Source organism: Dreissena polymorpha, chromosome 6, assembly GCF_020536995.1.
Source record: "Dreissena polymorpha isolate Duluth1 chromosome 6, UMN_Dpol_1.0, whole genome shotgun sequence".
Lineage (NCBI taxonomy): Eukaryota > Metazoa > Mollusca > Bivalvia > Myida > Dreissenidae > Dreissena > Dreissena polymorpha.
This window is the reverse complement of record NC_068360.1, coordinates 112,216,943-112,229,335: the sequence shown is the minus strand read 5'-3', so window position 1 is coordinate 112,229,335 and position 12,393 is coordinate 112,216,943. Positions and strand designations below refer to the sequence as shown.

The following is a 12,393-nucleotide window of genomic DNA, read 5'->3' as shown; positions in this document are numbered from 1 at the left end:
AAGTCAACCAGAAATTCCCGAAAAGTTGACAGTTAACAAAGACCGGTCCAAAACAGCTTTTAAATGCAGATATTGGCCCAAATAAACCACTTGATCGGAAAGATTGACATTTTCACATTTAACTGATATATTCTTTCACAAAATACTATCTTAATGTTTACAAATTCAGCAAAAAATGTCAAGGTCGATCCGAAAGTATCAAAATGAAAACTGGTCACATGGAAAAACGACAATGGCGTCAAAATTGTGAATTTCAGGGTGATGAGAGTTATTTTCATCTATTGTAAGATGCATTTGAAACATTTGAACCTTAAACTATGCCCCAATGCAGTAATTTATATTCATTCACCAATATATGTAGAAATGTATCCAAGAAAATGAACTGGGTTTGATTTATAGCGTGACATAAATATGTTACGACTCTGGTTGACTTTCGATATTGGGTTCGCTTCAGCGTACAGGTCTGTCAATACTATATAAACTGTACGCTGAAGTTTGTTTAGCTAGGCACTGTGTTGTCATGTGTCAACAATTGTAACATTTTTATGCACTTTTGCTGCTTAGTGAATATATTTTAAAATATTTTCAATCCATGCATTGTTTCCCAGCTCTAGTACAAACATAAAAAATCTTTACAGTAATGTTTTACAACCAATGACTGGATATTACCATTAAATGAATATTTTCCTTGTTTTTGTGCCACTTGACTGAGGTACATTGGCCTTAACAATTCCAAAAAATCTAACTTCTATGTTAAAGCCAAAAATCCAAAGAAAAAACAGCAGAACACAAAAACAACCTTAAAAACAGTAAGATTGTAATATTTGCACTCTATTTATGTTTACAAGTTTTTTTTATAGATTTTAGCAGCTGCAAAGGAATATTCCCCATTGGCCAATGTTTGACTAAAGGTCCATGAATATCCATGAGTGTAAATTATTTTTACATACTTTTCAAAAGAATGTCCTCATATGTCTGTGTATGATGGAGGGCGTTATGTGTTGCAGTGAAAGGCGCAATTAACCCATTTATGCCTAGCGTCTTGAAAAAATGACATTGCAAACAGCGTATACCCAGATGAGATGCCGCATAATGCGGCGTCTCATCTGGGTCTGCGCTGTTTGCTTAAAGAAATTTTTGTAAGAAATATTCTAAATATAGAAATAAATATACCAGACACCCCTACTTTTGGAAATAACTTGATCCAATTTAGAAGGATGGGAGAGTCCACAAGGCATAAACGGGTTAATGAAATCAGCCTCAAATGCTGTATCTTGGAACTTGTTGTGTTATATTTTTAAACATCATACGCATACGTGACTTTAAGGACATTCAAAGAGAAGAATTTAATAATAATTTGGTAATTCATGAGCAGAAAGTTGAATTTAATGTGAAATTGCAGTAAAATACTTAAACAAAATGGAAAGTATTTTGTTTAGGATAAGAAAAGGTAAAAATATAGTCTAATGTTAATTTACATTTATCCTCAAGTAAATTCCTTTTGCTGATCAATGTAGATTCTATCTCTACTGCTTGGATTAAAATTGGCTGTACAAACTCAAGGCTGATCCTTTCACTTAAGCACAATTCCATTTGATACCTTCTTTAAGAACATTGGTATTTGTCCGTCACAAAATTAACCAAACAATTATGTTTGTGGTAAATTTAAAGAAAAAGTTCTGAAACAAAAAAAATTACAGAATGAATTCTTTGTTTTCCTTACATATTTGTAATGTGGTAATAATATGATAAAAGTACTAATTGGAAAATTTCATCATGCTTGATACAAAACATTTTGTTGTTTGGCATGTCTCATGCTCATCTGTTTTTGAGTCTCACTGGACTGCATCAGTCTGCTTAATTGCCTTGCACAAAAATATTATACAATATGTGACAAGTCTGTATTTAAATTTCCACAAACGTATCATTCAGTATTTTGTATTGGCAAATTCGTGTCTCCATTTCTCTATACAATGCTGGTAAAATTCAGCGGGCAATATTTTGATCTGTCTCATGGCAGTTTATTCTCTAAAAATACTTTAGCCAACGACATCCACAGGTGGAAAAATTTAACGTTAGCCCTCCAACAATGCAATATTGGTATATTTACAAATAGCCTGTCTTTCAGATCCGAGTACAAGTCGCTGAAGCGCTTATCACTGCTAATGGTGAACATTGTGGTAGCATTTGATATTCTCACAAGACTTTGGATCTATCTCATGGTGATATTAGCAACACTGGTTTTTTCTTCACCCATACGACCTGCCAACATTTTCCCGGCAATGCCGTTGATATGGAATGTTGTGGATTGCTTCTTCTGGAGACTTGTTCTTTCTCTAACGAAGCAAATCGCTGAACTGAAAATAACGACATCTCGAATCACGGTAACAGGCTAAGCTAGGTTCAAGATGCAAATCAATCGCTTTTATGCTCTTTGTACAAGTCCTTAATGTTTACCCTTTGTGTATTGTCCTCGCTTTAAATCTACATGCTTTTTGTCAAGCTGCACAAAAGGAGGATGCACAAATTGAAGCTTTAGAATAAACAATGAAAATAGTGTAGTTGATATTTTAATTGTTAGAATATTGTTGCGTTTTTTTTAATAATAACTGGTGGTTTAAGGTTTTAAATCTCTAGTTTGATTTACTGATGAATTACTTGTGATGCATATGAAGGATAGAATTACTTGTGATGCATATGAAGGATAGTGGTAAAAACTGATGTGTTTTTCACATAGAACTTTGTCCATAATGACAGAAGACTGAGAGGAAGTGCAGATTAAAAAAAGCTATTTCAAGTTATTGCCCTTTTCTTTATTTTGTTTAGTCATCAATCTGTCCTGCTTTTTGTGTGAGTATAACTTGGGAATATTGAAGGGATTCAAATGATTGTAACTGATCGAAAGAGATTTAAATAAAAGTTCATATAATGATGTAAATCTGTAACAGCAAGTTCAGAGTCAAGAACCATAACTATTTCTTTGATATTAATGAAGTTATCGCCCTGTTTATTTTTGTGTGGAAATCATTACTATAAATATAAAATTGATTGTAATTATAATTGATTTTCCCCAACATTAAAGGTCAAACGCAATATTTTAGATCAAAACAATTCTGTGGGTGCAAAATAAAGATACAATGTGTGATAAAAGAAAACGGAGTACTGTACAATTTTGTGATGAAATAAATAATACAGAAATGTAATTGACCCCATTTGTCATGTGATTTATTTATTTTAATGCTGACCTGTAAAAAAAGGCCATCAAATAAGCACAGAGCTATGAGTAACATGACACCTCATGTTCTTGGTGTTAACATTTGAGCAGTTTAATATGAAGGAAATGAAGCTAATGTGCCGATTCAAATGAACCTGTTTTAGTTCGGTTTCCAGAATATAATTAAATATGCATTTTTTATTTGCCTGACATGTCAATAGGTATAGGGTTTTTGGCCAATCACTCAATGTTTTTGAAATAAATCTGCAATATTATATTACTTATTTGGCATTTAAGCTATTGGATACATAAGGCCAAGTACATAATATATGCAACATTCTGCAGTAGAGTCCCTCACTATCTTTGTAAATATGTTGAATTTATTTCAATCCTTAAACTTTTGATAAGCATATGAAAGCCCTGCTCAGTCTGTTTGACTGACGGCTTTTAGGGATTTCCCTGCTTTTTGTTTCAGAAAACAACAGAAGTGGCTTTGGCGTAAAGCTATGGTTGATGTTTACATCGAGATTATATTCTATTATTTTTCGAAGTTCTGGATCTACCTCTTGTGCCTCGTTGCCGCCTTTGTTGCTAAGCGACGGCTGACACCAGATTTCGTATTTGCCGCCATCCCTCTAGTGGGCATAGTGGTGCATAGCTTTCTGTGGAGAACCATCATGTTTAATTACAAAAGTTACTGTGAAATGAAAGTTACAACGCAAAGAATTGTGGTACAGTCAATAGAGAAAATAATATTGTGCTATTCAGGCTGTTTGAATCTTTGCAAAATAATTCCTCAATTTTAGGTCATTTGGCTTGGGAAGGACACCTTTTGTTAGGCTTGTGATTTTGACAAGAAAAAAATCCTGATATGGTATTCTGGTTATTTGCCATGATACAAATAATTATTCATAAAAGGTTGCACATGATTATTTTTCAATATTATTTATGATGTTACTTCATGGAGGTAAAAGAATTTTCACTTTGACCGATTATCGAATCATGAACTTCAGTTTTAATAATAATTGTGCACATTATTAAGTTTTTGAATCAGAACTTCAGTGTTTATAATAAAAACGCACAGTTTTTTAGTGATATTTTGAATGTTCTTGTTCGGCAAAGTACCATTTAATTGATTTTATACGGGTTTTATAGCATCTCATTTATGGTTAATATTTTGTCTTTCAATAGAAACTACCTTTCACACTTACACTCACTGTCTAATCTTACACTTTCGCTAAAAGGATTCTATTCAAATACAACATTGAAGCGCAATTTACTAGTAGTTCAATAGGACATTTTATTAAGTGTGTGTCAACTGTAATCGCTTCAACAATTTCATTATTTTGCCAGTTTTTTGCTTGGTTGCATTTTCTTCTGGAATGTCTGAAATAGAATTGCTAGGACATTAATTTTGCTGTATTCTAAATTCTAGTCCTTTAAACGTTAATGATGATATATTGTTATGCCAATCTTTTAGGGTTAAAATCCTACTTAATGTCAAATTGTTGCATTAAAAGATCAAATGTTATCTCAAGGAAAATGTAACTTGGGTGCATGTTTTTAATGTTTTGTTGTGGTGTTGTTGTCCTAAATTTACAGTACTGCTGTTATTGTTATTGCTCCATACACCTGCAATATATGCAAGCCTTCCAATGCATGCACATGTGTTTGTGTTGTTTGAAATGTAAATACAATAAAATTATTATATTAATAATATAGTAAATAAAGCATATATTAATCGTAATGATTATTTATAACTTTGCATTTTTAGCTCACCTGAGCACAACGTGCTCATGGTGAGCTTTTGTGATCGCCTTTTGTCCGTCATTCTTCGTGCGTTGTCCGTTGTGCGACGTCAACATTTGCCTTGTTCACTCTCTAGAGGCCACATTTATTGTCCAATCTTCATGAAATTTGGTATCAATAATATCTTGGACGAGTTCGAAAATGATGCTGGTTGGTTGAAAAACATGGCCGCCAGGGGGCGGGGCATTTATCCTTATATGGCTATAGTAAAACCTTGTTAACACTCTAGAGGCCACATTTATTTCCAGATCTTCATGAAATTTGGTCAGAAGATTGGTTTCAATGATATCTTGGATGAGTTCGAAAATGGTTACGTTTGCTTGAAAAACATGACTGCCAAGGGGCGGGGCATTTTTCCTTATATGGCTATATATGGCTATAGTAAAATGTTGTTAACACTATACGAGGCCACATTTATTGTCTGATCTTCATGAAACTTGGTTAGAAGATTCATCCTAATAATATCTTGGACGAGTACAAAAATGATGCCGGTTGGTTGAAAAACATGGCCGCCAGGGGGCTGGGCATTTTTCCTAATATGGCTATAGTAAAACCTTGTTAACACTCTAGAGGCCACATTTATTGTCCAATCTTGATGAAATATGGTCAGAAGATTTGTCTTAATGATATCTTGGATGAGTTTGAAAATGGTTATGTTTGCTTGAATAACATGGCCGCTAAGGGGCGGGGCACTTTTCCTATTATGGCTATATAAGGCTATAGTAAAATCTTGTTAACACTCTAGAGGCCACATTTATAGTCCGATCTTCATGAAACTCAGTCAGAAGATTCATCCCAATAACGTCTTGGACGAGTTTTAAAATGATGCTGGTAGGTTGCAAAACATGGCCACCACAGGGGCGGGGCTATTTTCCTTATATGCCTATAGTAAAACCTTGTTAACACTCTAGAGGTCACATTTATTTTCCGATCGTCATGAAACTTGGTCGGAAGATTTGTCTTAATGATATCTTGGGTTAGTTAGAAAATGGTTTCGGTTGCTTTAAAAACATGGCCACCAGGGGCGGGGCATTTTTTCTTATATGGCTATAGTAAAACCTTGTTAACACTCTAGAGGCCACATTTATTGACCAATCTTCATGAAATTTGGTCAGAAGATTGGTCTCAATGATATCTTGGATGAGTTCGAAAATAATTATGTTTGCTTGAAAAAAATGGCTTCCAAGGGGCGGGGCATTTTTCCTTATATGGCTATAGTAAAATCTTGTTAACACTCTAGAGGCCACATTTACTGTCCAATCTTCATGAAACTTGGTTAGAAGATTCATCCCGATAATATCTTGAATGAGTTCAAAAATAAGGCTGGTGGTTGAAAAACATGTCTGCCAGGGGGCGGGGCATTTTACCTTATATGCCTATAGTAAAACCTTGTTAACACTCTAGAGGCCACATTTATTTTCCGATCTTTGTGAAACTTGGTCATAAGATTTGTCCCAATAATATCTTGTTATCTCAGGTGAGCTACTTTGGGCCTTTCAGGCCCTCTTGTTAACTTAAAGCACATTTATATGAATTTAATAATAAAATGTTATTTTCTCAATCTTAAACTAGCCCATTAATATGAGTGAGTAATGTGAATTGAATTATATGAATTGCCTTGTAATGGTACCAAAACTCAATTATTTTTTACTTCAACAAAATGCATATCAATCAATGTCAATACTCTTTACTTTAATTTGTAATTGAACCGAAACGTGTATTTATAAGTAAAATGAGCAAATCTGTAAGAATAATGGTGATTTCTTGAAACTGAACATTCTTTTGAACATAAATGAGCTTTCTACAGTAGACACAAAATTATTTTTAATTGTATTAATCTTTTATTTCATACGTTTTCTGGCACCACTTCTTCTGAACTTTAGTTTTATCAACATTTGAACTGTTTTGAATTATTTTATCAAGATAATAAATATATGCGCGCTTAAAATATTCTCTTTGAAATATTTGTAATATCTTATTTTTTAATAGTATTCTATTTAAATGAACATTAACAGTAACTTAACTATAAAATGTTAGATTATGGACTTATCTTTGGGATTTACTAATTGCATATAAAATTTGTAATTGGTGCTCAAATTTTAACATATAATTGTCTAAGATAATGTTGTATTATCATAATATTCAACTAATTATATAATTAATAATTAAAGCTATTCCGATTATAATAATCACAATAATAAAAATAATTATATGTTATGATTATAATTCACCTGCATGCAGAACACATATAGTGCTATATAAATTAAGAGTAAAGTAATGTTATTTAATGTTTCAATATGATTAAACTAGAAAATAGTTGTTCTATTTAAAGCCTGTTTAATGGTTATCTTTTATGACTTGTATTGTTTTTGTTCGACAGACATTTTTACAACTAAGTGAACTGCCCTCAACAGAACATGGCAGACATGAGAAGGACTATTCACCTGCCAAGAACTGCCGTATTGTCATCGAAAACGTGCATGCCAAATGGGACAAGGTAATTATCTGACTATTATCAACTATTAACCCGTTACCCTTTAGATACATATTATTTTTACGCATTTGTAGTTACTATGAAAGTTATATTTAATTCAAGACCTTTCTTACTAGATTTATATTTAAAAACTTTCATTTTTCAAGCCCTTATTTACTGATGAGCAGCAAACAGCATAAAACCTGAACAGACTGTGAGTTACTCACAGGCTGTTCTGGTTTTATGCTGTTTACGCATAGCCATTTTCACTTTGCCTCTGAGTGGGAAAGGGTTAACTACTATTGCATCATAGCCATTTTCACTTCGCCTCTGAGTGGGAAAGGGGTAACTACTATTGCATCATAGCCATTTTCACTTTGCCTCTGAGTGGGAAATGGTTAACTACTATTGCATCGTAGCCATTTTCACTTTGCCTCTGAGTGGGAAAGGGGTAACTACTATTGCATCATAGCCATTTTCACTTTGCCTCTGAGTGGGATAGGGTTAACTTCTATTGCATCATAGCCATTTTCACTTTGCCTCTGAGTGGGAAAGAGTTAACTACAATTGCATCATAGCCATTTTCACTTTGCCTCTGAGTGGGAAAGGGGTAACAACTATTGCATCATAGCAATTTTCAATTTTACTCTGAGTGGGAAAGGGTTAACTACTATTGCATCATAGCCATTTTCACTTTGCCTCTGAGTGGGAAAGGGGTAACTACTATTGCATCGCAATCAAAGGCTTAATGAGGTATAATTGACTGCCGGGGTGTGATTTTTCTTCCTTTCCGCTGATTTACTCCCTTTATGCCAAACTTAGTTTACAAATACATATAAACTTTGCTTGATCTATGTATAACTGAAGAGTTAAGTTGAACCAAGCAAGGGAATGAGGGCAATTTCCTCTCCTGAGGTGGTTCTTAAATCTCACCCCAGTTGAGTCAGTTTTCTTCATAGAACCAATACAAAGTGTCAAGGGAGAAAATCTTGAGTGGGGTTTAACCCTTTCACACTCAGAAGCAAACAAGTCAGAAGCAAACAAGAAATGGCTTATGCAACCATCATACAACCAGAACAGCCTGCGAGTAAATCACAGGCTGTTCAGGTTTAATGCTGTTTGCTGCTCATCTGAGTTAGTATCTAAGGATTGGAAATGGAGCCATGAAAACTTGAATTTAGTAATAAAAGTATGTAATTAAATTAAACTTTCTCTAGGATTACAAATGCTTTAAAATACTTATCTTAGTGGTACATGGTTAAACCAGGACCTCCTGATAATGAGGCGGACATTATATCCACAACACCATTATTACCTGTAGGTTATGAAACCGGAAGTTTCAGATTTTAGGTGGGTTTGATTGTTTTTCCTGGAAATGGAATTTTTAAATGAAAAAATGGATTATGTATGTTAAAGTTTGAATGCATTACAATTGGTAAACTGTTAACTATTAAGTGTCATATTGTTGTAGTTCCTGAATGCATAATGTCTGGTGATGCCTCTCCAGTAAATCAATCATTTTGATTTTGTGAAATATCTTCATACCAAGCATGAATAGTGCTGCTGTGCATATGCCTTTAGTAAATGCTTTTCTTTCACACAATGTTGTTTATAGTGCTATGAACATCATTAACTTGTTTTTATGGATTGACTTGAAGTAGAAGAACTACTTCTTTTCTTAAATGCATTTTTTAGCTCACCTGACAGAGCTTAATGTGCTAATGGTGAGCTCTTGTGATCACCTTTTGTCGGTCATGCAGCGTACGGCGTCAACATTTGCCTTGTTAACACACTGGAGGCCACATTTATTGTCCAATCTTACTGAAATTTGGTCAGAAGATTTTTGTCAATGATATTAATCAGGATTCCAAAACCTTTCCCAAACATGAAAAGCTTTCAAATGATTTCTCTATGCAATGAAAGCTTTCAAATTATTTCTCTATACAATGAAAAGCTTTCAAAGTATTTCTCTATCCAATGAAAAGCTTTCAAAGTATTTCTCTTTCCAATGAAAAGCTTTCAAATTATTTCTCTATCCCCATGACAGGAAGTAGACCAGCTCACACTCCAGAATGTCTCTGCCACCGTGGAGTCAGGGAGACTGGTTTCCATCATTGGACCTGTGGGAGCTGGGAAGGTACAACTTGTATAGGGTTTTGAATTGAACATACTGAAAAAAAAACATTAGAGCATGAATTGAATTTAGCCTTGTTCTTGGAAAACTGGGCTTAACTGGGCTTAATGCGTGTGTGAAAAATGTCATCCCTAATTAGGCTGACAATTTATGCTTTTATAATGAAATAATTGTATTTTATGTTTAAAAGAATAATCTCCTAATTAAGCAAAAATACAGTTTACACAGAAAAGGTCAGCTGGCTTGGCTACACATGAATTGAGCCAATTTTTCCACAAACAATTTCAAATACTGAGATTTAGATTTTAAGGTTGAGTGGCCATATGGTGTAGAGATTGGATTAAACCCTAAGTTTGTTAGTTTAAAACTATGTATTTAAGCTCGATTGCATAGAAAGCCTTAGGTTTATTTGAAACGCTATCAAGTCCGTTAACAGGAACGAGAACCAGTACTTAGTGTCTATGGAAGAGATATAAAGAAAATTCCCACAGTAGGGATTAAACTGTGACCAACAGGTTGCTAGGGGGACACCATATCCACTTCCCCATGGCAACTGCTTAGTTTCTTATGTTGTAATACTTAAGTCTTATGTTGTAATAAGCTTCTGCAATATGAACCTGTATCAGAATGTAATCCTGTAATTGTTGGCATGACAATCTATGAAAAATAATAATTGTGGAGGCAGGGAGGTCTGCTGTCTTTAACCAACTGTGAAGAAAGCATGATCAAACACACAAAGTATATTTCGCTTAAATGTTATACATCATCATCATTATTATTGTCCTCATCATAATTTTGTTATATAATCAAGAATTAAAAAATCGTCAAACCAATTCCCATGTCTGTATGTTGAAAGGCAATTAACAAGTGTGTTGTATGCACTCTGACCCAAATAGTTTGTCAGACTGCAAAATATTATTTGATGACTACCTCAAAGAAATATGCCTGGTATAATTAATTGTTCAACAGTCCTCATTGCTGATGGCGGTGCTAAATGAACTCCCGCTGCTTGAGGGCAGTATCTCGGTGACGGGTCGCCTTGCATACGTATCCCAGCAACCCTGGGTGTTCTCTGCCTCGCTGCGACAGAACATCGTGTTTGGAAACAAGTACGAGAAGGCCAAATACGACAGGATCCTGAAAGCCTGTGCACTGAATAAGGTACGTTATTGTTTTACTGTAACTATTCGTGACCAAACTTTGACCGCTAAAAGACAAATTATTCAAAGAGTTTTAAGTTGAAAGAGGTAAAGTATTGATCTATTAGTAATAATGAGCAAAGATGAAATGTTTGTAATTGTATATCTTGGGTACTTTCTAAATGTTGTCAAAATGTGGCTAAATGTTTTATATGACAAAATGAACTAAACATAATTGTTCACCCTTCAAGGTTAGTATATATTTTTGCCTCGCAATATTTTACATCAGACAACGGAATATAACTTAAAGTACTCTAATGAATGCAGTGTATTTTGGGAATTTGTTATTTAACCTTTTCAGGAGTAGCAATTATGTTGCACGGCAATTAGACCCTTGATCTTTCAGTTGAAAGCGATTATACCACACTTTGGTTGATATTTTTAGGACAATTATTCCACACAGTGATTTGACCCTTGACCTTTTCAGGACATAGCAATAATGCCAAAAGGTTATTTGGCTAGTTGACCTTTTTAGCACATAGCCATTATGCCAAAAGGCTATTTGGCTAGTTGACCTTTTTAGCACATAGCCATTATGCCAACAGGTTATTTGGCTAGTTGACCTTTTCAGGACATAGCAATTATGCCAAAAGGTTATTTGGCTAGTTGACCTTTTAAGGACATAGCCAATATGCCAAAAGGTTATTTGGCTAGTTGACCTTTTAAGGACATAGCCATTATTCCAAAAGGTTATTTGGCTAGTTGAACCATTCAGGACATAGCAATTATGCCACAAGGTTATTTGGCTAGTTGGCCTTTTCAGGACATAGCCATCATGCCACATGGTGATTTGACCCTCATTGGTGACCGTGGGGTCAGTCTGAGTGGCGGTCAGCGGGCGAGGGTCAGTCTGGCCCGAGCTCTGTACATGGACGCAGACGTTTACCTGCTGGATGACCCACTCAGCGCAGTGGACGCAGCTGTGGGGAGACACATCTTTGAAAAGTAGGCTACCGTATTTACTAACCTGTTCTTAGATTAAATACTAAGAACCTTTTTTTTCAATATCATAAGAAGTTAAGGGTATAGTAATATTACTTTAAGAAGCGTAATGTACATTTTAATGAGTAACTACTGATTTTAAGCTAAAATGTAAATTTTAAAAAACCCTAGTAACAATGTGTTGGCCAATGAGTGGAGTATATTTATTCCAACAATGCAGCATTTTTTTTTTACCAATTGGTAGAAGAATTGGTACCAGCCCAATTTGGAAACATTTGCACGAAAACCCCTGAAATGTTTTTTGTTTTTGTTTTTTTGGAAACCTTCAATTTGGCATTTTTGTGACAGGAATTTGGAAATTATTATTCTTTTCCCAATTGGGAAACTGCTGTTATCCAGTCTTATAAAGAAGGAAAAAAATCGCTGCAATGAATCACTGTACAAGGGGTGTGATGCATCATTGCTATGTATCATTGATTGAATTTTAGCCTTGATTGTCTGCTATTAACAAATTTTTCTTGTTGCCCTTGTTGCTACGAACTATTTCTATGTGTTGTTCCTATAAATTGTTGATTTGAATAGTTGCTATACATTTTAACAAGGTATTGCTGCATGAATTGCT

At 34.4% G+C, this 12,393-nt stretch overlaps 1 protein-coding gene across 11 annotated transcripts in view; it reads left to right on the top strand.

Moving 5' to 3' along the window:
- Positions 1-12,393, top strand: part of LOC127835370 (ATP-binding cassette sub-family C member 4-like) — a 93,495-nt gene that overhangs the window by 58,662 nt on the left and 22,440 nt on the right. For 5 of the 11 annotated variants that reach the window (XR_008028488.1, XR_008028487.1, XM_052361754.1 and 2 more), the window contains 5 exons: positions 3,690-3,945; positions 7,404-7,520; positions 9,544-9,633; positions 10,600-10,791; positions 11,593-11,774. Coding sequence is in view for 9 of the 11 variants with exons in the window: in XM_052361754.1 (XP_052217714.1) it covers positions 3,690-3,945; positions 7,404-7,520; positions 9,544-9,633; positions 10,600-10,791; positions 11,593-11,774 (837 nt within the window). In the remaining 2 variants the exon portion in view is untranslated. Of the gene's footprint in view, positions 1-2,128; positions 2,223-3,689; positions 3,946-7,403; positions 7,521-9,543; positions 9,634-10,599; positions 10,792-11,592; positions 11,775-12,393 lie in introns of all 11 variants that reach the window. The other 6 variants (XM_052361755.1, XM_052361756.1, XM_052361758.1 and 3 more) reach the window with 3 other exon arrangements.